Here is a 26556-nt window from a genome sequence, read left to right as displayed (position 1 = left end):
AGTGAGGTCGCCCCTGTAGCTAAGCTGATGCCCGGGGTGAGCTGGCGTGCTGTGCTGTGCCGGCAATGTGACTGGCCCACCGGGCACCAGGCTGTGACTGATCCATCCAGCTGGGAGGTCAGGGCAAGCCAATGGGGGAAGCAAGGAACCCAGCTGTGGGGTGGCGTGACACAAGCACTGATTAGGATGGTCTCAGTGACCTCTCCTGGGCAGCACCGTGCAGAAGAGGAGGGTTAGGGTTGGGGGTGAAGGCTGGGGAAGAGCTGGTGTTGGAGAAAGCCTGAGTCCCGGAGTGGAGGGAGCAGGGAATTCCCCAGCGGGAGCTGTGCAGCGAGACAGGCTTTGGCGCTGCCCAGCAAACACTTCCCCGCCACTAGCCTAGCAGAGCTGCTGCCTTTACAACCCCTCAGAGACACACCCAAGGTCAGGTCCCCCAGGGGGCCACCCCGTGCAAGGCTGCGCCCCTGGGTGGGGTGCCAGTAGCAGAAACTGACCCTGGGAACCTCTGGATCCAAAAGCATAAGCCTCTCCTAAGCTCAGACCACTACCTAGCTGTATTAGCCCAGGCTGCCGCCACCTGTTTCTGCGGGCCTGGGGGACAGAGTGCTGCGCGGAATGTGGACGGGTTACACCTACAGGCCAGCAGGCTCCTGCGTGCCAGTCCGGGCTGCGCTGCCGGGCAGGCTGCACACAGGCTTCAAACTGTTACCCAGGCCTGGCTCAGGACCGCTGTGGCAATGGCACAGAGCAGCATTATTAAGGGAGGGCACGCTGTGAAACTAAAAAGGCAGCCCATTTAGCCTGCAGCGTTAACCTGTGGAACTCGCTGCCGCAGGATGTTAGTGAGGTAAATAAAGAGCTTGGTAAGGTCCAAAAAAGAGGGGGTGATGCTTGTCTGAATAGCAGTAGCATGTGCAGTGACCTTGACTAGTGAGGATCATGGGAGATCCCTGTCCCCATGTTTGAGGGCACAGCCATGCTCAGGAAGAAGTCCCCGTCCAAAGAACAGGATTGCTCAGTTAAATTACTTATGCAAGATCTATCCCATCTCTTGCCTGAAGTCTCTGGCCTTGGCCATCGTCAGAGACAGGATTCTAGACCAGGTGGAGCCTTGGTGTCTATGTGCAGGGTCCAGCCCCCTGTGCACGGTGAAGGGAAGAAGCCAGAGCAGTTACCGATTGCTGTGTAGGATAACTTCCACCCTTGGTTCTCTCCTGAGCTGTCGCTGTGGAACAGGATCTGAACGCTATTGCTTTGGGTTTCAAGACGTCCTGGGGATTTTTCCCCACAGAAAGGGCCAAACTCCTTCCGACCAGCTTTAATCTGCCAGAGCAACAAGAGGAGATGGTGCAGAGAGTTAGGATCCACTGGGGGCTCACTACACCCTGAGGCTGGCGCGTGGGTCTCTCTATGCCCTGAGGCCTTGCCAATATAAATATGTCTTAGACCCTCTGTGAAAGGCTTTGGGGGAGGGGGACAAGGAGGGGCACCTCTCACTGGTCTCCAATGAATGTTTGCCCAAATCTCAAAGGCTTCTCAAGGTCACACACAAGCTGGGATCGCCATGAGATGCTCAGGACTGACCCAGCCATGGTGCTACGTGATAGCTCAGGAATGGGGTGCACTGGCAAAGCAAGGGGTGCGAGGAGGGCACCAGTGCTGGACTAGCAGGGGGTGCTGCAAATAGGGGGTGAGCTGGGGCTCTGTTCGTACTCGGAATGGCATGAGGAAGTTTGCCTGAGTAAAACCTGAGCAAATCTTCAGTGGTGGGCTTTTAGTTTTGCAGGCAGGGCTTAAATTCAGCTGGAGCTGTCCGGAGCGGAGCTGCGGTAAATATTCAGCCCTGCTGTAAGCAGGCTCTGCTCCCACTGGCTGTACTCACTTGGGCCTGGGTTGCGGGTGGTCTGATGAGCTAGGAGTTGAGGTAACGTGGGGGGAGTCATGCCCAGAGATCTCCCAGAGCTGGGGCCAGCCCAGCCAGCTCACCTTGATGTAATCGTAGGGGCAGGACACCTCCGGGTGGTCCTCAATGTCGAAGCTGTCTTCGAACTGCAGGCTGATGAGGAAGCCTTCCTCCAACTCGATGCGGTACAGGCAGTCGGAGCTCTTGGGATAGGGGCTGGGGAAGTCGGCGCTGGTGATCACCCCACTTCTCTGGGTGAAGAGGTTGCTGCTGCACTCCACTGAAAGGCACACGGGAACCCTGAGCAACCGGCCTCTCCGGGCTAGACCCTGGGTCCCGGAAGGAGCCCAGGGTTAAAATCTGGCCTGCTGTCCCAGCGTTGTCTTCTATTCCTAGCCCTGGGCAATCTCCCCTCAGAACACCTCCACCTGACTGAGCTGACAGGGAACCTCTGGACCGGATCCTGATCTCACGCACACCCGCACCCACCAGGAGTGGGGCCACCGATGCCAGTGAAGTTATGCTGGTATGAGCCAGAGGGGAATCGGGCCCAACGCTGCTGAGAGGACAAGTGCTGGCCGCAGGGGAGATCCACTGGGATCCGGGGAAGGACATCTCCATCCCCAGGCTGCTCAGCTGTTACAGCCCCCATCGCTGCTCCGACCCTCACCCATGCCCGGGGGGATTGGCTGGTGGATCTGTGTCATTGTGGATCCACTGGCCCTTCCCTGCCATAGCCCCCCACAGGCTGCTCGGGTGCAGGGAGCCCCCTTACAGATGTGCTCAGAACAAGCATGCTGAGACCTTCCAGTGCAGGAATCTGCACCGGCCAGTCCTAATGCATTCTTTGGGCCAAGGTCAGTCTTTATTTTGGTGTCGCACAAGCCAAGAGCAGAGGTGAACCGGCCACACTGGCTGACCGCACCCACTTGGGCACTCTGAGCAGAGAGTGCATGGCCAGCGTGCTCCCCAAGCCCCAGCTGGGGGGTGGGCAGGGAAAGCAGACACAGGCCAGGGAGGGCAGATTTGCCCTAAGGATCCAAGTGTGGCAGAGAGCGCGGCATGATCTGTCCCAGCTGCCTGATGTCTCTGGCAGAGCCCGGAGCTGGGCCGTACCTTTGCAGGTCCTGTTGTCAGAGTGCAGGATGTAGCCAAATCGGCAGGAGCAGTAGTACCCCCCGATGTAATTGTGGCAGTTGTGGTCGCAGGCCAGCTCCTCATCGCTCTTTTCCAGGCACTCGTCCACATCTGCAGGGGAGCAAGAGTTGAGCAGAGCCTTAGAAAGACAGGCATCAAGACAGGAGCACCCCCACACTCCTCCCGGCACTGCTCCCGAGGGGGCGTTTAGACACAGGCAACAAGGAGGAGCTAGGATGCACTCGGACCAAATGGCGACGAAGTTTTGGTCCATATTTCATGGCTCATCCGTAATGGGCTGAAGCAAAAGCTCACATCTGACCATCCCATGATGGGTTAACACGGGGCTGACTGGTGTGAGAAAAGGAGGAGCTGGCCTGCCATGGCAATCGGTACACCTGCCCCACCGCGTAGGGGGTGGGGGGCGTAGAGTTATGATCCTACAGCCTGACACACCCAACTGTCCAGCAGCAAGCGAGGGTTTTGTTTGCAATAGCAACTCACTGTCTATCAATGGAGTGCCCCCGCAGGGCAGGAATTCTACTGCTGGGACCGGGGCCCTAGGGCTGTGTTTTCTGTGCGTTACAAGGGTCATGCTTAGTCTGTTCCCTCCGTCTCCCAGTGCTCAGATCACTTTGTGTTGCCTTCTAAACACTTAGGGCCAGATTCTGCTCTCAGCTACACTGGCATCATTCTGGAGTAACTGCATGATGTCACCCTGGTGTAAGAATCCCTCAAAGCAGCAATAAATGGTAGATGGAACGGTTTCCCTTAAAAGTCCTCTCCACCTCACCAAAATGGCAGCTGAGATGCAAGGGTAGATTAAGGGGTCTGAAGCCTGGTCCCCAAAATTGAGGGCTGAGGGAAGGATAATCTCACTGGGGATTCCTTTGAGTATGAGAGGGAAAGGTGATGCTGGGCCAGTCTTGGAGTGTAGGAGCTGGGCTGGTATATCAGCCTGAAGCCCCGATTCCCAGAATCTGGGGGCACTTTGGGGAGTGACAGACACTGACCTGACAATCTGCAGTTACTCTGTGGCAACCTGCCTGGAACTTGGAGGGAGGAGTAGAGGTTGCAGTGGGGGAAGAGTTAGAAAGAGACACCAGCAAGTCAGTCTGTGTGCACATGGCTGGAATGCTAGCTGCAGTTGGAGCATCTCTGTAAATAGTTCTCCTAATAAAGAGCCAGTTTAGGTTTAGAAACATGAAGTCCTCTCATGTTATTACCCAGCCCATGGTGCACGCAACAGACTTTGCCACTGCAGGGGTCAAGACTAAATCAGAAGAGGATAAATAAAAGAGAATGATGGAAAGCCAGGGTGGGAGGAGAGAGGACTGGCATGCTGTCCAGCAGGGGATCTCAAGCTTGTTCATAGTGCGCACCACATCTTAATACAGAGATTGTCTCCTGGACACCTCTCCTCTCATTGGCAAACTCCCAGACCACTTCACCTGCCATTCACAATGCCGTAACATCTCTACAGAAAGTGTTCTCATTGAAAGCAACACTAGGAAAAATGTGAGTGTCTTTAACGGTCTTTGATGCAATTCAGTGGCTGGGAACAGGGAAGAGAAACCAGCACCATGTGCCCAGCCAACTCTCCACATGCCACCAGCAAGTGCCCTGCAGACTGCAGTTTGGGCAGCCTCTGCTGTGTGCCAACATGTCATGGCAGTGGGCATCACACATCCTTCTGCACCCCCCTGAAAATGTCTCAATTTGCCAAGCACTCCTTTGGGATTGCTTGAGCTTCAGTGGAAGTCACCCCCGGCTCTGCTAATACTCAGCACTTTCCACAGTGACCATAGGCCCTGCACTGCTAACAGCTGATGGAAATTCTCTTTGTTCAAGAAGCAGGGGCCTGTGCGTTTGGAGCGGAAGGATCTGAACTCTACCCCTCTCGAGCCATGAAGTTCTGCATCATCCTCAGAGCCTTGGAGTCCTAAGGGGCTATAGGTTTGTAGCAGTATCATAGTGTACCTGCTACTTCACTGCAAAGGAGCTACTTACCCACTGCTGTGTAATGGGCGTCAAAGCCAGTGAAGCGCTCCTCATTGGAGAAGTCGGATCTGAACGTGAGGCCCATGTAAGAACTTGGAGACAAGACCACCTGCTGCCCGGGGGCCTGCTCTGTGTCTGTCGTCTCCCTGCCACAGAAAGTTGCCAAGACTTGGTCTTCAGCCTCAACCTATTAAAAGCCAAAGAAAGACTCCGTTAACACAAGGCATGGCTGGAGATGCACCAGTCTGCTCAGCTGCTCAGCCAGCGTGGTGCACGGTATTCACAATTGGCACTCTGCTCATAGGAAAGGGCTCAGGGCACCAAAGGCATCAACGAGGAGACTGACTTGGTGTGGAAGAGCTTCCAGTGAGGTCTCTAGCCAATCCTGTATCATGTCAAGTTAGATTTCTTCCTAAACCACTCATTTAATAGACACTAAGACCCAAAGGTCCCACCATGATCAGCCAGTGAGACGCCCCCTACACAGCACAAGCCACAGGACTTCACCCAGTAATTTCTGTAGTGAAGACAATTTTTCTCCCCGGCTGGGTAAGTAAACACCGCTGAACCCAGTAACGTGCAGTTGAACATTGAGTAAGGCATCTCCAAGTGATGAAGACCAGATGAGCTTGGAAGCACTTCAACGCTGGCATCTTTGCAACAGCTCTTGGTAGCTTCCCCACTGCCCAGGCCCATCTTGCAGCTACATAACTATTTAACTTACATTCCTATTTAACTTACATTCTGTTTGCTGCAGCTTAGGCTGCGAGTCAAGGGCCATCTATCATGTGACCACTTGAAATGGTTCAGCAGGTTGTCTTAATTACCAGTGCTTAGGAACAGCTGAGGAATGACTCTCTCATGAGTTATGAAAAAAATAGTTTCCAGAGGGTTATGATTTTTATTTAAAAAGATATATCTGCATTTTAGCTGATAAAGAGCTAGCGAGAAATGTCAGATCGACGCTGCTGAAGACTGAAGCTTCCTCTTTAGCTGCACAGCGTTTGGATGAACTTCCATTCACCCCCAACCCTGCTAGTGTACCAGAGAACGGAGAGAGAGCCCACTCCCCACGAGCCATTTGATTCTAACCTCTCTGCGGAGCCTGACATCCGGATGCCACTTACACATTTATGCTGGAGGCACCTACTCACTTAGAAGCAGACAGAAAAACCAACACTCCCTTCTCGATGGTTGCCAAAGAGCCACCAGATTGAAAGGTGCCAGATTTACATCCCTAAAGACTGAAGTCTTCTGCTTAACCACCTACCAGGCCCTGTGCTGGCAAGGATGCTGCAGACTTCCCCCATTCGCTGTCCCACCCATAGAGATCATGGCCATGCATCTTTCATGATATCGTTGCAGCAAAAGCCAGCTGCTTGGGGTTAAGAAGAAGATTCCTCTATGCGAGATTGTTCTATAAGTGTCCCTTACGGATGTTTGAAACCTCAGCTGGTACTGGCCACTCTCACGGACAGCATTAGCTGGGCCATTGATCTGATGCAATGTGGTAATTCCTCTGTCCCTAAGACGCAACATCGAAGCGACATAACGCGACATCAGCTTGACATACACATGCAGGGTCAGGGACACTGCTGTGTGTTCTATTCCTGGACAGAAATCAAGGGGGTTATTTCCGTGTCTTCCGAGCGAAAGCTTGTCTCTCTCACCCACAGCAGTTGGCCCGCTAAAGATATTACCTCACCCAGCTGGTCAGGCAGAAGGAGACATCCAAAAGACCTGGTAATATCAGCTACACATAACAGAGAAAAGGGGAGGTGAGTCTGCTTTGGGAGAGTGGGGAATCAGGACAGACTGTGGAGGAGAGAATGTGAAGGTTAACTTAGAGTCCAGGTGTGCAATTTCTATTCACAGCTGTTTGCCTCTGGAAGGTTCCCCCCGCCCATCTCCTGCCTCCATGCTGACCAGCTCCACAGCCCCAGCCTCACCTTTCTCTGCACTTAGTTCTGGGAGCCTCTTCAGAACCCCAGGAGATGGCCAGTGACCGTGTAAACAGGCCGAGTAACAGGGCGACAAGGGAACTCCAATCAGCAAATTCGAGGAGGCCATCAAGGAGAGGGAGGCCCAGCATTTAGATTGTGTTAAAAAAAACAAACCACCCCAAACATTTCTACAGGCTTATTTTTAAAAATGGAATTGAGAAGCGTTTGGGGGATTGTTGGGATGTCCCTTCCCTGGCAGTGCTGGAGACCCAATCACAACTGGTTTTGTCCTATGAAGGAGATCCAGAAAGTGAAACTGACTAGGAACTGAAGTGAAACTGACCAGCCTAGTTTTATGTCTCAGCTGAGCAAAGTGTGATAAGTAACTGAACTGCATCAGGAGCCTGTGGAATTGCATTCACTTTGAACATCTGAAAGAGAGATTAGGAACAGGGGCAGGGAGATTTTTAAAATAATCAGATGGGACCAAGTACCCCACCACCACCCCAGCCCAGTCTCCAGTCTTTCTCCTCTGAATTAGCATGCCTGTGTTCTTGCATGCTAAACTCCTGGGACCTATGTGGTATGCACAGAGATGATTAGAACCGACAGCAATAGGACAATGCCATTTCACAACGACTCCCGGGGTTTCGAAATTTGTTTTCATTAGGCATCAGAACAAAACCAAAATCCTTTGAACATTTTTCGCGAAATGGAATTGGGTCAGAATGGCACTTGCCCCCTCCCTCTCTGCTCAGAAATAAACCAAGAGCATTGGACCTCAAAACCATTCTAATGAAAAGATCATTGGAACCCATATGTCTCTCCAAAACATTTCAGCTTTGATGAAACAGCCTATTTCAGTGAAATTTCATTTAGCTGAATATGTTCAGCCAGCTCTATTTCATATATAAGTGATTATTACTGTTATTATTTATTCATAGTGTGGTAGCACATAGGCACCCCAGTCCTTGACCAGGACCCCACTCTGCAAGGTGCGGTACAAACACAGAACAGAAATGACCCGCCCTGCCTCGCAGAGCTGACAGCCTAAGTATACTGATGGATACAGGCAGAGAGAGGTGACCAAGGCCATAGTGCAACAATACTGGTCAATGTCAGAGGGAGTGATCTCAGTCCACCAGCTGCCTAACCGCCGAGAGGTTTGTTGTCGGTGTCGTGGCAAAGGAGAGATGACTCTTGTGTTCTGCTCTAGCTCTGCCTCTGATCTCGGGTAAATCGCTCTGTGCCTCTTTGTCCTGCTCATAAAATGGAGCTAATTCCTGACTCCCAGTGGGACGGGGAGGCTAAATTCATTTATGTTTGCTAAAGGCACTGGGGTCAAGTTTTCTAATGCACCTGAAATGACTTCGGAGCCTGGGTTCCCAATTTCAAAAGGCTTAGATGCCCAAGTCCCACTGAAAGTCCTGCAGGTGACTTTTGAAAATGGAACTTTGGATGCTTTTGAAAATGTTCCCCTTTGTGATCTCTCCACGGAAGGGGGACAAATGAGTCATTTTAAATGATTGTCAGTTCAGGATGTCAGTAGGCTGGTATTGTTTAATACCCCGGGGATCCGCATGTGAATAAGGTCTCATACGCCTTTGCTGGAGTTCACTGGCACTGGAGGTACAATTTCCATCTTGGGCAGACATCCGCGTGTGAGCTCTGCGGGAAGGGGCTAGCCACCCAGAGTACGTCCCTGGGATCTTGGCTGGGGTGGCTGCCCGTGCAGATCAGAGTGACACTGCTATTTTTAGCATGCTAGCTCCATCAGGCCGGTGGGAGTACGCGTACCCATGCTGGGAATGACGCTGCCTCAGTGAAAACCAGCGTGGGTACAGATTGCCTGCTGTACAGAGCAGAGAGAGACCCCACATAAATGCCGCTGCAGTCAGCCCATCTTGGTCCGTTGCTGTGGTGTTGTGTTGTCAGCTTGTCCCCTCCCTCGGCTCCTAGCTCCATGCTGGCCTGGGCATTGTAACCTCCAGCTGCTGTTCGCAGCACCCTGCCTGCGTTCCTATGAGGAGATTTGAATAGGAAGAGCCCCCCTGCTTTCCCCCACTGGGGGAGGGGGTGGTGGAGGAATGTTGCTTTCCCAGCTTGTGCCAGCCCTGCTCCTTTTCATGCCAAGTGAATTCTATTAAGGGGAGGACTAAAGAAGCCGTCCCCCATTGCCAGAGGATGGATCAGCACTGCGGCTGCCCTGATCTTCCCATCTCCCTCCCTCTGGAGGGTTCTCTGGTCTTGGGGTTTGGAACGGCTGGCTCCCCATGTCCCACAGAGGAGAGGGCTCTGCATGCTGGTGGGTTTGGATGATCTGGACTGTCCTGGGAATGTGAGGATGGGCGGCCAAGTGACTGAGCTCCTGTTTCTGTTGGGATACGGATGGGGTGGGTGTGACACAGGGGCCTGCACCAACAAAATGAAGGGGTCTGGGAGTGTGACAGGTGTGAGAGAGAGGCAAGTGAGTGTGTGAGGAGTGTGTGTGTGCGAGGGAGGGGAATGAGTGTGTGCGGCAATTGTGTGTGTGTGTATTTGCAGACATCAGGGGAATGGGCACGTGGGGGGTTGTGAGTTGGACAGGGTTGTGTTTGTACGAGTGAGGAGGGTGCATGTGGAAACTGTGAGCATGACAGGCAGGAGCTTTCAAGGTGTTCCTAAAGCTCTCGCTAGCATGCAGAGCTGCAAAATCTTTCCTCCTCACCTAGTGCCAGGCCTGCAACCCAGCACCTGGGGGAGGTGCCAGGCTCACAGTGGTGGCTGGGTGGCGAGCTTGGCCTGGAATCCGTTCCCCTGACAGCTCTGCCTGGCCATTTCTGTTGCCTCAAGGCAGCAGCAGCCCTGGGGACATGTGCGATCCCCCTTCCTGGGCTGGAGGATTTCACTGTGGTGCTCCTTGGGCTCCAGCCTCACTTCTTGGAGCCCATGTCTAGCTCCTCCCCTCCAAATCCTGGGGTGCAGGGAGCCCCTGTGGCAGCCTGTCTCTTGGCTCACTGGGGACGTAGGCCCCACGTACAGCCCACCCTTTCTGCCATGCAGTGGCACGGGTTCAGTTGGGCCAGAGCCCCCAGAGAAAGGGGGCAGCATTTGGACCACAACAGTTTTAGAATTTGTATTAAATGAAGGACAAATATGTAAAGGCGGAGCCGATCTACAACTCTGGCTTGATTTAACCCAGACTCCAGGCACAGACCCCCCTGCTCACAGCACCAGGGCACATATCGTATCACATTACGGTGAGCAGTTCTCCGCTGGCGTTGGGGTCCGACGGATCCAGTGCAAACGCCAGCTGCAGACAGGGCCGGCCGCACAAAGCAGAAAGCCATCTGTATGCTCCCTGTATGGTGCCTACAAGGCAGAGGCAGCATATGGAGAATGCTAGCTCCTGGAAAAAGCTCCGGCTGGTACAAAACGCAGCAGCCCATCTGCTTGTGGACACAAGTCACTGCGAAGGCATCAGCTGGGCACTTTGCTCTCTGCTCTGCCTCACCAGGCCTCTGCCCCAGTACTCAGAGCCCTCTGTGGGATTGACCGTAGCTATCGGAGAGACACCACGCCCTCTGCAACTGTGATCTCCCACCACAGCTCCATTGGACTGGAACAACGAATCCGTCCGCCAGTAGTGGGAGGGTCACAAGCGTCAGAGACAGGAACCTTCCCAGGAGTTGGACGTAGACTGGGGAACTCCCTCCCATAAGGAGATGAGAACACCAGCTGAAATGTCAATTCAACACCTCCCCTCCCAACTGCCAGATTTAAACTGTGACTGAAGGTAGGTCTCCACCATTGGTTCTGAGCCCCAACTATCTTCAAAGCTTTGAGAGGTGTAGATCCACTGTTCTGGTCCTGATGCAGTGGAGAACCTGTCCTACATCCTTCAGATCTGACTTTCTGCTGAGACCGAGGGGGCTTGGGTCTCATGTCCCCGCTTGGCCTCATCTCTAATAACAAGAATCATCTTTGGTAATGTTGTGAGGACCCCACGGAACGTGTGGCTTATTTCATTCCAGAAGGCTGTACACGGTAAAAGCAAAGAAGCTCTGCAGACACTACTGAGTGTCCCTTTCCAATCTGTCCGGATCTCCCCTCCTGCTGTCATGTTCCCAGAGGGCCTTCAGCCCTGCCCTAGGATTGCTCTGCCTAATGAGCCGTTTAGATACATTACAAGTGGTATGTTTTGCTCTCCTCTGTCCAATTAGTGCATTCTTGGGAGGGCAAAGGAAGCAGTGATGGCTGCATTTCTTGATGGCCTGCTTTGTGCTGTTTTCCTGCTGCAGATATTTCCAGTGCTGAGCGGAAAGACAAATTCCATTTGGCGCTTACAAAATTCCATTAACTTGGGGATTTCAAAACAGATCTGCAAGGTGTCATTGCCCTGGTTATCCTTCCGCTGGTGCCGTACGAAGGGCAGGCTCTGTGCTCAACAAAACCGTTGTTGCTCTGGCTAAGTCAAAGGAGCTACGGTGATTGAAACCAGCGGACAATCTGGCCTTGAATATGAAATCTGAGGGAGCAGGGGCTGCATCTCCTGATTCAGTGTGTGCCCAAGGAGACCTCATTTCTTTTGGACCCCGCAGCAATTGTCCAAGAAGAAAGGCCAGAGTAGACTCATAAATCATTACCCTCCTGATTGATCTGGGTGCAAATGGCTTTGAACTAAGAACGCGAGATTGACTGAATTGGAAAAGATAGTAAAGGGGCCAATGGCATTTGTTGTCCAACTTTTAAGAGGATTTAACATGCAGTAGAGAGAATGTTACTGTTTTTTAAACCAGGATTAAGTTCAGCGTATTCTTGCAGTGAATTTCTCCACTGCAATTGATGTTTCCCGAAGGGACATATCTTCTCTAGTGAAAATGTTGACATAATGACCCCGGACAGGGAGACTCCAAACAAACAGCCGAGATTTAATTACCAGCCAGCTCTCTGGATGTAAATGATCTACGAAAAAGTATACAGTCCTCAGCAGCAGCAGCAAATATGAGCCAGGGAGTGTGACCTTTCTGTTTATTTTACTGCCAGAGGCCTGTCACCGCGCCATGTGCTGGAGGGGATGGAGTCCATCGCAGATAAAGCGTCGCAGATACCTTCAGCAAGGACGCTGGTCTTTTCTGCGAGCCCGGCTCTGCAGCTCTTACTCACGTTAAGTAGGTGGGACTCGTCCTGTGGGAAAATGCCATCGCCCGGAAGGGTTCCAGATTCTTGCTCGATGTTTGTGTCTCCGTCCATAAAAACCTAGAAATGTCAGGCTGGAAGGGAGCTCGAGAGGTCATCTGGTTTGGTCCTGGGCACTGAGGCAGGACCAAGCATACCTAGACCATCCCTGACAGGTGTTTGTCCAGCCTATTCCTGAAAACCTCCAATGATGGGGATTCTACAGCCTTCCTGGGTCACCTGTTTCAGGACTTACCTACCCTAAGAGTTAGGAAGCGTTTAGCTGCTGCTTAAAGCGCTTGCTCACAGTTGTGATATCTCCTATCTCCTGCTCCTGCTTTGCCTGACTCCACGCTGACCCTCAGTTCCAATTCCTGACTTTGGCCCTGACCCTGGGCTCTCGCATCTGGCCTCTCACTCCAGCTCTGAGCCTGGGCTCTGACTTCTGACTCCTGCTCTAGCCACTGGGCATGCCCACCCACATCCCAATCACTGACATAAGAACGGCCATATTGGATCAGACCAATAGTCCATCTAGCCCAGTATCCTGTCTTCTGACAGTGGCTGGTGCCAGGTGTTTCAGAGGGAATGAACAGAACAGGGCAACTATCAAGTGATCCATCCCCTGTCGTCCACTCCCACTCTGGCAGTTGGAGGTTTAGGGACACCCAGAGCTTGGGGCTGTGTGCCTGGCCATCTTGGCTAAGGGCCATTGATGGACCTATCTTCCATGAACTCATCTATTCTTTTTTGAACCCGCTTATGCTTTTGGTCTTCACAGCATCCCCTGGCAATGAGTTCCACAGATTAACTGTGGGTTGTGTGAAGAAATACTTCCTTATGTTTATTTTAAACCTGCTGCCTGTTAATTTCATTGGGTGACTCCTAGTTCCTGTGTTATGTGAAGGGGTAAATAACACTTCCCTGTTCACTTTTCTCCACACCAGTCATTATTTTATAGACCTCTGTCATATGCCCCCTTAGTCGTCTCTTTTCCAAGCTGACCAGTCCCAGTCTTATTAATCTCTCTCATATGGAAGCTGTTCCACACCCCCAAACATTGTCGTTGCCCTTCTCTGTATGTTGTGCAATTCTAATATATCTTTTCTGAAAGGGGGTGACCAGAACCGCATGCAGTATTCAAGGTGTGGGCATACCATGGATTTATACAGAGGCGTTATGATATTTTCTGTCTTATTATCTGTCCCTTTCCTGTTGGTTCCTAAAACATTCTGTTTGTTTTTTTACCGGCCACTGCACATTGAGTAGAGGTGTTCAGAGAACTCTCCCTGATGACTCCGAGGTCTCTTTCTTGACACTCATGCTGTGAAATCTGGAGTTTCCTGGAGAGCTGGCCAGGGATCACAGCTGTTCTGCTAGCCCAGCAGGCGGGTTGAATGAAGATTCTAGGTTCATGTACATCTTCTGGGCCACGTTTTCTAAATTGTCCTTGAAAATATGCGTGGGATTGTGCAAAGCCGGTACTTAGAGGCACTTTAGCTTGCAAATGTGCACATACAAATTAGGCAGTTAGGGACAAATCCACCATTAATGTGGAAGGACACAATTCCATGTCACCAGCAGGTCATTTAGCCCAGTTTAGGAAATGTTAAAAAGTACTCTGGGTCTCCCCCTATATACAGACCCAGGTTCTCTGGACTGGCTGATCTGCGCTCGTTGCAAGCCCAGGCTGGCAGGAATGGAGAATGGGATGAGGGCAAAGATTTCCAAAGCTGGAGCCAGTAATAAAGACAGAGCAACTCTGTCTTACCTTGGCTGCTAAGGGTCTCAAGGGGTCATTCTGGCAGGGAGGGATTAATCCGATGCAGTGGTGTCCTGGCCATCCTCTTGACTGTACACTTAAGCTAGTGACCTACGTGAATAGGGGTGAGTGACACAGGACAGTGACTGTATGTCACTGGAGGATATTCCCAGGCTGTGGGAATTTCCACTATCTGGATTGGCCAGGTGTGACGAAGTGGGACTCTTCTTAATGTTTCCTCTGAATAGTATGGGGGTGCCTCAGTTTCCCCTAGGCAGTTCTTAAGTATCTAGGTGGTGGGGTAAGGGTGTATGATCATTGCAGAGCCCTAGAGGGCCGGTGTGTGCAGGAGTCTGGACACAGAGAATGGCCGACACCCTGTTTCCTGGCAACTGATGGCCTGGGCCCTTCCCCCCTGCGAGGTGAGAGCTAAAGGGTTGGAGAACAAAGGAATCAGGTGACCACCTGGCCCGGGAAAGGAACAAAGCCCAGAGGAGGAGGGCTGGAGGGAGTTTCAGTTTGGGGCTGGCTGGGACATGGAGTGAAGTGCAGACGTGGTTGTCTGGCTCACTGCCCCCCAAAATGGACCCAGCTGAGGGGTCCCGTTCTCTGCACCTGCAAGCTCTGTTTTAGACCATGTTCCTGTCGTCTAACAAACCTTCTGTTTTACTGGCTGGCTGAGAGTCCCGTCTGACTGCGAAGTTGGGGGGCAGGACCCTCTGGCTTCCCCAGGAGCCCCACCTGAGTGGACTCGCTGGGGGGAAGCGCACGGAGGGGCAGAGGATGCTGAATGCTCCGAGGTCAGACCCAGGAAGGTGGAAGCTGTGTGAGCTGTGTGTCCTGAAGACAGGCTGCTCACAGAAAGGCGACTACCCCAGAGTCCTGACTGGCTTCATGGGGAGCAGTTCCAGAGCATCGCCCAGGGACTCCGTGACACCAGGAATACGGCCTTTTTGAATGTCATGAATCTGACCACACATTGCGATGAAGCTTCTCTAGGAATGTTGTCGATTACATCAATATCCAGTACATCCAGACGTTCCTTTGCAGTAGTCCAAGCACTGAGCGGAGGAATCCGTACATGGGACTCTCCAAATGCCATGCACAGTGCAGGGCCGGGGAAACAACCACTGATAAAGACAAATCTGCAGGGACCCTTTTATGGCAGCAAGTTGCAGTTCCATGGAAATGTGTACAGGACAGGGGCACTCACTGATGCTCTCAAGATGGCATCGTGTGGCTTGAGCGTAGCACAAGATGTATCCACTCTGCAGTGTTATACACACTTCTAAAACCATGCAACTGGGGCACCATTTGGCCTTTCCACAGTCCAGCCTGGCCTGTGGTCTTGCAATATACTTCACTGCAGATATCTCTCAAGAGCAGGGTCTTCACCAGTTCCTTCCTCTTCTTATGGGCTAGGGATGGCAAACCCAGAGTCTGTAGCACAGCGCCTCAAACAACATGAGGCTGACCCTTTGCAGCCCACGCCCTGAATGCAGCTGCAGTCCTCAGGGGGATCACGTCAGTATCACAACACAATGACAGGTTTCAGAGTAACAGCCCTGTTAGTCTGTCTTCGCAAAAAGAAAAGGAGGACTTGTGGCACCTTAGAGACTAACCAATTTATTTGAGCATGAGCTTTCGTGAGCGACAGCTCACTTCATCGGATGCATACCGTGGAAACTGCAGTAGACATTATACACACACAGAGACCATGAAAAAATACCCCCTCCCACCCCACTGTCCTGCTGGTAATAGCTTATCTAAAGTGATCATCAAGTTGGGCCATTTCCAGCACAAATCCAGGTTTTCTCACCCTCCGCCCCCCCACACACAAACTCACTCTTCTGCTGGTAATAGCCCATCCAAAGTGACCACTCTCTTCACAATGTGTATGATAATCAAGGTGGGCCATTTCCAGCACAAATCCAGGTTTTCTCACCCCCCCCCCCACCCCCATACACACACAAACTCACTCTCCTGCTGGTAATAGCTTATCTAAAGTGATCATCAAGTTGGGCCATTTCCAGCACAAATCCAGGTTTTCTCACCCTCCCCGCCCCCCACACAAACTCACTCTCCTGCTGGTAATAGCCCATCCAAAGTGACCACTCTCTTCACAATGTAAATACTGGCTTCTTTCACGATGCCCCCTATTGAGCAGCTTCCCTGATCCAATGTGACTAACCACCTCTGTTTTCTCCTTCAGCTGCTCCTAAAAGCTCCCTTCTTTGGCTTGGCCTTTCCTGGCTAATCAGCCTCTCCTGCCTCTGCAACTAGTTGTGAATGCAAAATCTGCAGCCACTCGAGACACGGCTGATCTCAACAATGAAAAATCTCCTGACTTTACCTTACAGTCACGCCCTCCCCTCTGTCGGTCAGTGTGACAGCACCACCCAGAAGTTCAGAGCTCCATTGTGTTGGGTGCTGCATGAACACACAGTATGGGTTTGTCTACACGGGGAAATTGATCAGAATAGCTCTCGCAGAATAAATTTGGTGAGTGCACAAATTATTCCCAATCCAGAGTGATTTTTATTCTGGAATAGAGTGTTCACATGTGGAGCAATTCCAGAATAGCTAGACAAGCCCTCCGAGACTCTCCTTGTCCTGTCTACATTTATACACGATGCAACATGTGGGGGTTGCAAACTGAGCCCCTAATTCCAGAAAGCATTTAAGCACATGCTAAAATCTCACTGATATCAATGGCCCTTAGTCCTAGCTTAAGTGATTTCCTGAATCAGTGCTGATGCAAAGACTGGGGAAGGAGGACGTGGGTTACATAGGCTCGTGATGTGCAGAGTGTGATGCAATCGACTCATTCAAGGGGTTCACTTTTAATTATAATAAAGAAATTACCAGATTAAAATCAATGTCAGGAATGTCTAACCTCAGCCCTGATCCTGCTATTAAATCCGCTGGGCTGACTCCTATGACAGAGATCCCTGCTGAGGGCATAAAACTGGAGGAACACAGGGCCTTAGGCTGAAATTTTCAAATCCAGGTACGGGCTTTTGGCAGAATCCCTCCCTCGAAAGGAATGGAAGTTGTGGGTCTAGATCCCCGAGTTAGATTTGAAAACCTCAGCCCAGCACAGTAAGCTCCTTGGGGATGAGGCTGTTTCTTCCCAATTTGCCTGTAAAGAGCCTCGAGGTGACATAAACAATGAATATGATTGATTCTCGTTCCAGTGAATCTCAAGCTGCCCTGCCTCCAGGTCTATTATCCTGAGCTGAGTGAAGCTGCTTGGTCTGGTTCGCAGGAGATCATGCCAACCTATTGTTATTTCGGAGTCACATCCCTGGGAGCTCCACTTTGATTTTCTGGGTCTGAGTGAGGTGAGAAATTCCACCGAAGTTGAGGCATTTCGCTTAGGGCTTGTCTACACTTACTGAGGGATCAATGTGCGGTGATTGATGCATCGGAGGTCGATTTAGCAGGTCTTGACCTGCTAAATCGATCGCAGGTCACTCTCCCATCGACTCCTTTACTTACTCCACCTGAACGAGAGGCGGAAGGGGAGTCGACGGGACAGCGTCTCCCATCAGTGTTGCCTAGTGTGGACCCCGCGGTAAGTAGATCTAAGTATATTGACTTCAGCTACATTATTCACATAGCTGAAGTTGTGTAACTTAGATGGACCCCCCCCCCCCGTAGTGTAGACAAGGCCTAAGTTTCAGGTGGAACTGTGCACAAAACCACCCCTGATCGGCACCGGTTCGCCTGGAACTGAGCCAGATTTTCCCAGGAGGACCACAATCCAATAACCGCATTCCCACTAAGTAGTACCTAGGCCTTACTCTAAAGAAAAGAACAGGAGTACTTGTGGCACCTTAACAGGTTTCAGAGGAACAGCCGTGTTAGTCTGTATTCGCAAAAAGAAAAGGAGGACTTGTGGCACCTTAGAGACTAACCAATTTATTTGAGCATGAGCTTTCGTGAGCTACAGCTCACTTCATCAGATGTTTACCGTGGAAACTGCAGCAGACTTTATATACACACAGAAATCATGAAACAATACCTCCTCCCACCCCACTGTCCTGCTGGTAATAGCTTACCCACCTGTTGATCACTTTAGATAAGCTATTACCAGCAGGACAGTGGGGTGGGAGGAGGTATTGTTTCATGATTTCTGTGTGTATATAAAGTCTGCTGCAGTTTCCACGGTAAACATCTGATGAAGTGAGCTGTAGCTCACGAAAGCTCATGCTCAAATAAATTGGTTAGTCTCTAAGGTGCCACAAGTACTCCTTTTCTTCTTGTGGCACCTTAGAGACTAACAAATTGATTTAGTCTGTAAGGTGCCACAAAGTACTCCTGTTCTTTTTGTGGACGCAGACTAACACGGCTGCTACTCTGAAACTAGGCCTTACTCTGTGAATAGTCCCAGTGTGGTGGAGGAAGCTGTCTGACTCGAATGCAGGGGGGGAAAGAGGCAGACCTGGGGTGGGAGAGCTTGGGACAGGACAGACCTGGGGTGAATCAGGATTTTGTAGGGCAAGAGGCTGTTGTCGGCCGTTGCAGAAGCTGGAAGGTGTGCAGCGAACGAGGCTGGGGCCAGTTGGAAGAGAAGGGACAGATTCATGCTGAATGCTGTGCTGGAGAATTAGAGTCTGTCCCTGCCTCTGCCATAGAGTCCCTGTGTGATACTGGGCAAGTCACTTAAACCAGCCTTTTCACAGGTGGCCATAGCTATGGGTTCCTCATTTTCTTGGTGCCTGACTTGAGAGGCTGGGGCCTGATTTATAGAAACGCTGGGCACTCACAGCTACAACTGAAGTCAATGCTCTGACCATATAAAGTGTGGTATAATGCTAAGTACTCTGAAAGCTCAGGTCCTAGGGGGGGTCAAATCGGCCACCCCAAATTAGTGAAGACCTGTGACCTTAATGTCCCTGTGCACCACAGCTCCCCATTTGTAAAATGAGGATAATAGCACTGCCCTATCTCATAGGCAGGCTGGGAGAATAAACCCATTAATGTCTGTGAAGCACTTTGATATAAGCACCATGGAAAAACCCACAAGGAAATGAATTATTCTGTCTTCAGAGCAGAGTTGGATGGGGGCAGTAAGTGAGGGCAGGGGCCACCCACTGAACAATGAGGATAAAAGAAAAGAGAGAGTGAGCACCATCCATCCCGGGCACTGATTAAGGCAGGGATCCTCTGGAAAGAATAGTACGTGCTCATACAATTAAAGATGGTTTCATAATGCATATGTACAAGGGGGGGGCTGAATGAAGATTGCATAGGAGACTTTAATTCTGGTATCTCCTAGCTTCTGAGGGCTCGAGATTGCTCCCTTAACATTCCTGTCATGTTGTTGTGCATGTGTGTAATTTCTTGTACTTTTCTCCTGGCCCCTCTGATACGGCTCCTTTCTAAGGTGAACAAGCCCAATCTATTCAATCTCTCTTTGTAGGAGGAATTCTTTGTGCCCTTGACTAGACTCATCACAGTCCCCAAGTCTAATTTGCCAATTCCTTGCGAGGGAGCAAGTTCTTCCTTTATTGTTTTTACAACTATTGTTTTAAAATGCGGAATGGATTTAGAGCTCCGGAAAAATTATTATTCACCTCTGAAGAGCCAGTCAGGAAGCCGAGATTTGGACATGTTCTCTGATTGGCTCAGAGGTGATTCATCCTTTGCCCTGAATTCAGCAGCTGTCAATCAGGACCCATGTCGGCTAATATGACTCTCGGCCTCAGTTGTGTTGACCTCTGGGAAACAGAGGCACATGGCTGACGCACCACTTGACCTTTCCTCTTCCTGTCCCAAGCCAGGATTTTGTTCTGTGTTACAATGATGGTCACAATGGATTAGCCCAGGTGTTTGTGCAGTGGTGATGTTGTAGAGTGCCTTGAAGAGTGCCTTATTGACTGGTCCAAAATCCATCAAAATCAATGGAGAGTCTCCCGCTCAGTTCGATGGGCCTTTAGAGCATATGCCCCCTTCATAAAATCCACCGATATTAACAAAAGCTGGGGAGATGAACCGAGGCTGGAAATCTCCATAGATTCGCACAGCCGCTTGGACACTCTCCTCAGAATTTTGGCTCAGAACTTTGTAATTATTTCATCTAAATACATACGGATAGTTTTCAGGTCACCATCAAAACAGCCAGATGGATGTTTCTGAGCGTTTCACAGCAAGAATGTAATTCCCTGGCTGAGGCTTTGCAGGATAAATTTCAGCCTGGAGCAAATTTATACAGCTGAGATCTAAAGCCCTGTAAAAAATACCAGCCTCTTATGGAAACCCAGGAGCAAGAGGAGTTCTGCTGCCAAATGGCACCAGGTGCAAATAAAAGGGATTGTTATGATGAGAACATGAGGGTTGGGGGAGGGAGTGAAGGGTAATGCTTGGAACTGGGGAGGTTCCAATGAATTCTATCTTCAAGCTCATTGCTTTTTTGTAAAGTTATATATATATGTATGTGTCTGTGACCTTTGTTCTTGGAGGAAAGCCAGGAAAAGCAGAAAGGACTAATCAAATAGCAGCGAGCGCTGTTAGTAAGGGAAACAGGCCTGCACAGTTCAAAAAACAACTAAAGCAGGAAAAATAAAATACAAATGTTTTTTTTTGTTTTCTCAAAGCAGAAATCTAAATGAGCTGGAAACAAGAGATGGGGGCTAAGGCGTGAAATTCAGCTCCAGATCCATGCTCCTCCCATCTCAATGATCGGCGGGGTTTGGAACTGGACTCGTCTCTACTGACAACCTTCGGTAATGGTAACGTATGTCCAGTCCTATAGGCCAGGGTCAGCACAGAAAGTGGGAGCTAACTACCAATGTTTTGCTTGTCTGTACTGGCTGCTCCAGTAGGTGGCGCTCCGTGGCAGCACTGATCTCTTTGCCCCGGGACGGTAGTAAGGAAATGCGGTGTGGCTGGAGATGCTATCTTTCAGAGGAGGTGTCAGCCCAAAATCTTGGATTGCTCAGGGTTGTTACAGCTCCCACAGAGGGATGTCAACCAGAAAGTCCTACCTACCATGTGGATGACTGTAAAAGACAGCCTGGAAGTCTGGACCCAAACTTTAACAGCCAATCCCTGCTCCTGTAATGGACCAGACCAAACCTTTAGGTCTGACGACCTTTGGGAGAGTCTGGGACCAGATCCAAATGTAGTGGCTCAAGCCCATAGCTAGTGACTTGAACTGGATACAGTTTGAATCGGATACAGGACTCTTCTTCACTAGAGGGTAAGGCGGAGCCTGCAAGGATCATTTAGCTTTCAAGATGTGAGGCATGGCACATGAAAAAACCTTTCCAAATTAAAGGCATCTTCTATGCATGCTCCTGGCCTTGGCATCATGCCTTTATTATCTTTGTCACCTGCCATGATCCTGGCACATTTGCCACCACACGTTCTCCTTAGGGAGCATCACGGTGTGCTGGCATTTGGGTTCAGGTTCACACTCTGGGTCTAAGCCCTGTATCTGAACATCCTGCCTGTCCCTCTTCACAACATATTCGTTAATCCAATAAAGAACATCACCTGATCTGCCTTTGTCCCTTTTGCCATTGGCTGATAAGCGCCAACTCAGCTCCCTCTTAGTTTCCTACTTGGCAAGGCAACGCTTGTGCCCTGTGAATGAAAAAGGCTCCTCGCCCACGCTGCTGCTACACTAAGCTCTCCAACACGGCCAAGCTGCATGCCCTCCTGGCTCTTGGGCTGACACACTACAGCAACGGCACAGAGCCGTTTGGGCATCTCACCTTCACGTAGTCATATTCACAGAGGTAGGACGATTCCAGGTCAAAATGCATGAAGTAGAGCTTGATTCTAAATCCATCTGGCACAGAAATATTCCAAGTCACTTCTGAGTCACTGGGGTAGGAATCTGGGAAGTTAGGGGACTGGATCTCCCCAAACATGTCTGTTAACTCAATGGCAGCTGCACTACCAAATAGGAAGGCACAAAGGGACCAGGCCAAAAGGTACCTGCAAAACACACATGAAGATCAAATTAATGTTTCCCCAGGCTGAAACCCACCGAGGACACAATCTACTTGGTTTGTCCCACGTTCCAGGGTGGTTCTACTTTGAAAAGTGCCTGGGACCAGTACACTATGGCTTCAGGATGGCAAGTGAGGAGGTTCTTTTCACCTTCCTCTGCAGCATGGGATGTGGTCCACTTGCCAAAATCACCGGGGCATGTCTCACTTAACAATTTCCTGCCAGGGCAGGGGCCTTAGTGACACCTCGGTCTCTCATGTTCCCTCCTGGTGGCATGCAGTTTAGTCTCCTGTGATAGTCCAACTGGCAGCCTGTGGGCCAGATCTGGCCCAGGGAATGATTCCATCCAGTCCCTGAACGTGTCTGCCCCCTCAGCAGACCTGCTCTACGAAAATGGCATCCCGGAGTGGTGCGACCTCCCATGTACTGTATGCGCGAGGTCACGCCTCATGAAGGCCGCCATTTTGTAGAGCACATATTTCTGCATGTGGCCCACGACGCTGCCCTGCTCAAGTAGCATCCAGCCCATGGCACTGGAAAGGTTGACTCGCCCTTTGAGCTTAAGATAGGGGTAGCCGGGTGGGATTTAACAGTCTATGCTTGGCAGGAGGTGAGACAAGATGACCTGGTGGTACCTTCTGGCCTTGAACTCTATGAAACCAGGAATGGCTCCCCCATGGGGGGATTTCCTTAAGCAGATTGTAATGACTCCAAATGGGAATTTGGTGAGATACTGGGGTAAATAATCTGACTCTGATGAGAAATGTTTAGGATCGTTAATGAACACAAGTGGTCGAGACCTCATCTCATTCAGCCGGTGGGCGCCCAAGCATCACAGTGTCCTCTGTCCCCATGCTGGGGGGCGGATGTCAGTGCTGACTCAAAGGATATAATAGGGAATCAAGTCTCTTTGAACGATATAGCACACAGGTGCAATCTACAGCTTAATATTTCCTATCTCTGCACACGGCCTCCTCACAAACCTAGGGTATCTAACACTTTCTGAGGAACAGACAGGGGGCAGCAAAGTATCCTGCTAACTAATGCTGCGTTGTTCAGGAAATGTTAATTTAATGGAAGAATAAACATGCGAAAGTTTAATAAAATAATGGAGCTTTTAAAATAGGCTTAATGAAAGAATCAGGAGTATAACAGCTAAGTCTTATTATTGCTACTTACCCTCATCTCACTAAACTTGGATCACTGAGGGTTTGTAGACACTATCTACACTGCCGGGATGGGTTGTCTCATCAGCGTAGGTAATCCAAAGGCAGACACTAACTAGGTCAATGAAAGGATTCTGCCATTGACCTAGTGCTGTCTACACCAGGAGTTAGATCGACATAACTACGTCGCTCAGAGGTGTGGATTTCTCATGCCCCTGAGAGACGTAGCTAGGCCAATGTAAGTTCCCAGTGTAGACCAGTGCTGACTCTCCAAGTGTCTATATCTCCATAACTGCACTACAATAGACGTATTGTGTATGTTATGTAGGGAGAGGCTAAAGTTAAATTTTTATCCATTTCCCTCTTTTCTGTTTGTGAGTCTTCTTTCTTTCTTTCTCTTGGGAGTAGGTATTATCCCCATTTTACAGATGGGGAAACTGAGGCCCAGAGAGGTTAAGGCTCAGATCCTCAAAGGCAGGTAGGCTCCTAATTTCTACTGAAATCACTGGAAGTGAGCACCCATGTCTCAGGCTTTCTGTCCGGTTCTGGGCCTAGGTGACTTGCCCGAAGTCACAACAGAGTTTGGATTCTTCGCCTGTCTCAGGTCCCAGGAAATTAATGCTGATAATCCAGCCATCCTGATGTCCAGTCTTGTGCGTTTTTCCAGCACAAAAATCTAATATAATTAAGTATTTTTTTTTAACAAAACCCGTGAAAACAGGAGGTCTGCTTGGCGTGAGACATTCGGCTTGAAGCTGACCAGAACCGAAGCAGTTTAGTTCCATTATCCAAGTGGATAAAGTGCAACAGTAAAGGGACCGTGTCAAAAGTCAAATCCATTAAAAATAAGTTTTAAAAACTAGACACTCAGGTTTTGACGTTCGGAAGCCATTAAAGGCAGCAGAACTATTTATCCACAAAGCCTGGACAAATGTTTGCAAGATCAGCGTCGGAGTTAGTTATGCCAGTGAAGAAATTAAAAGGGTATCTACGAATTCTTTTTAGCCTGATGGAGCCCTTTTAAAAGCGGGGCCGTGGTTCTGTGTACCACAGGCACTTTCCTCAGGTTTTGCTGAGACGCAGAGAAAGGTAACGAGAACTGAGACCTTTGGATTGATTTTTCTCTCAACGCAAGTGAGTTTTAGCATACAACTTTTTGATGGCTTCTTCGAAACCACAAAAATGTGTGAAGGGAAAAATCTGTTTCTCTTCTCGTTGAAATACATTTGGGGGGGGGCAGATCTGTAGCTGGTGTAAACCGTATAAGCCTCCTTGACTTTGATGGAGCTATGCGACTTTGCACCAGCTCAAGATTTGGCCTGTTATGTCTTTGCTTTGCTTGCTCAGTAACAGAGGAGGAAAAATAAGATCAAACTTCTCTGCCATGCCAGGAAAGTCTTATCCTCAGGAAAGGGAGAAAAGTGACTTTGGTGTGAACAGAGAAACAGAAACACGTACAGTATGTAACACCTCTGCTGAAACTCACACATTTCAGAATCCCAGCGAACCCTGTGTAAATACAGCACTCAGCGGCAATGATATCACGCGATTTCTTTGCAACCCAAAAAAGCCAGCCTGCATGGCGAGTCATAAGCTAGAATTCCTGGGGACTCTGGCACGCAATCCCAGCCCTGGCATGGAGTCGAGATGCGGGCAATGTTTTATTTGTTGCTTGCCTCACAGACTAAGCAATAAAAAAAAAGCAATCGTCAAAGTAAAGTATTTTCCAGAGGCAAATCCCCTCCCCAACCCTGCCCAAATAGCACGGGAATCCCCTTGTCAGTTTCCCAGATGGGTACTTACCTCATTTTGCTGCTGTTTGTGTTTTCTGATCTGCTTGCACTGAGGGTGTTTTTGGTATAGGCTGTCTTGTCCCAAACGCTCCTCTGTCTGCCTTATCTTTGTTCAATACAGATTTGTGTGTGTGTGTGTGTGTGTGTGTCTGGAGTTGTCTGGCATTCTCCATGCAGGTCACGCCTTCCTCTGCCTGCTACAGTTCTACACACACAAACCTGACTGTGCTGAAACTGTCCTCCACTCAGCCAGGCTGTTCTCACAGTCCCTCCTCTCACTCCACAGGGATGTCTCCTGGACTTCAACAAAAGCCATAGGGCTCAGCTAGGTTTTTGTCTCTAAATCTGCAAGGGTATGTGTGTGTGTGTTTGTGTTGTAAGTTTTTTTTCCAGGCTGCTGTGCCAGATGGCTAAAATTTGCTTCTCAACAGGGCGCGCTGCAAAGACACCAGCACAAGATGAGCTGGGAATGTATGAAACACAAAATTGTCCAACATAAATAACTGAAATTAGACTTGGGCCCGGGCGCTGGAATTCAGATATGGGTTTTTGGGACCAGATTTCAGCCTCTCCCCACCACAGCTCCAAAGTTCAGAGTTTGGGGTTCCACTCTGGTTTCAGAGAAAGATTCTAATCACGACAGTCAGATCTAGGCTCAGATCCAGGTTTCCAACCCCCGCAAAGCTCAGAAGGGGTTGGGTTCAGGATTGTCATTCTGGGGTTAACAGCAACATTCAGATCTGGGTTTGGTTCTGGATTTAGAGCCCCTTAAAGCTCAGGGATGCAGGCCTTTGATTCAGGCACATCTCTAAAAGGAACAGCTAAAACCATGAATGCTTTCCTACCCTAAATAGATTCATTTCCCCCTTTCTCTGAACAAAAGGAGTGACTTGCCTGTAACACATACAGGGAACAAAATCTATATGGGGTGCAAACAAGGGGACCGTCAGCCAGGAATCAAAGGGAGCACCCACTCCTCTGCCAGATAAGATGCTCTTTGAGAGTTTCAGAGTAAAATTTTAATAGCTATTTGCCGATGTCTGCTTAATCCGGTTAATGTAAATCCTGCAGACACCCAGAGGCAGGCCTGGGTACATACGCAGCATGTTAAACACACACCCAGGCAAGGAAAGCAACCAGGCAGGGAAATGAAGATATGTTGGCACAACTTATTCTAAACAGCATGTTTCTAAAACCTTCCAGGACTTCACCAACTCTCTGATGCAGGGCTGGGGCTCTGCAATCAGAGGGGACCTGTTGATTTAAGACCTGTACTTCTGGAGGAAAGGCCTTCATCTTCTATAACTCCTTGAGACCTCCAAGATCATTATAAATGAAAGAAGGAAACTATTTCGCTCTGCTTTTGTCCATGTTTCCTGTCAGCAGTTGGTATGCTGTCAGTTTCACTGCTGCCCTCTGTTGTTTGTGTGGGACTCCTCTTCAGCCACAGGGGAAGAAATAACGTGTGTTTCTTTTAAAATAGGAAAATGTTATTGTAAAACCACAAAAACCCGGCTGGGGGCTCTGAGGGAGGAGCTGTTGCTGCTATTTACCTCCTAATGCCTGTTTATTTAGGAAGTTTTAACAGGTCATCATGACACAAGCACCAGGATTCTGTCTTTACTTAGAAACCCACCCAAACCCTCCCATCTTGCCGGATCCTAGAGCCAGGGCCCCTTAGCCCGAGCCCCGTGAGCCCAAGTCAGCGGTGTCTAACTGCAGTGTGGAC

The 26556-nt window shown here is 50.0% G+C and overlaps 1 protein-coding gene across 4 annotated transcripts in view; it reads right to left on the bottom strand.

Annotated features, from left to right (window-relative positions):
* Positions 1 to 25109, bottom strand: part of MASP1 (MBL associated serine protease 1) — a 70716-nt gene extending 45607 nt beyond the window's left edge. For all 4 annotated transcript variants that reach the window (XM_073359067.2, XM_073359065.2, XM_073359064.2 and 1 more), the window contains exons 1-6: positions 24838 to 25109; positions 21628 to 21853; positions 5051 to 5228; positions 3020 to 3151; positions 1987 to 2183; positions 1176 to 1323 (exon numbers count right to left, since the gene is read on the bottom strand). In XM_073359067.2, the coding sequence (XP_073215168.2) occupies positions 1176 to 1323; positions 1987 to 2183; positions 3020 to 3151; positions 5051 to 5228; positions 21628 to 21853; positions 24838 to 24842 (886 nt within the window). In that variant the 5' untranslated portion in view covers positions 24843 to 25109. The remainder of the gene's footprint in view (positions 1 to 1175; positions 1324 to 1986; positions 2184 to 3019; positions 3152 to 5050; positions 5229 to 21627; positions 21854 to 24837) is intronic.
* Between the last annotated feature and the right edge of the window lie 1447 nt (positions 25110 to 26556).

Source organism: Lepidochelys kempii, chromosome 9 (assembly GCF_965140285.1).
Source record: "Lepidochelys kempii isolate rLepKem1 chromosome 9, rLepKem1.hap1, whole genome shotgun sequence".
NCBI lineage: Eukaryota > Metazoa > Chordata > Testudines > Cheloniidae > Lepidochelys > Lepidochelys kempii.
The sequence above is the reverse complement of the archived record's forward strand: the minus strand, read 5'-3'. Positions and strand labels throughout refer to the sequence as shown.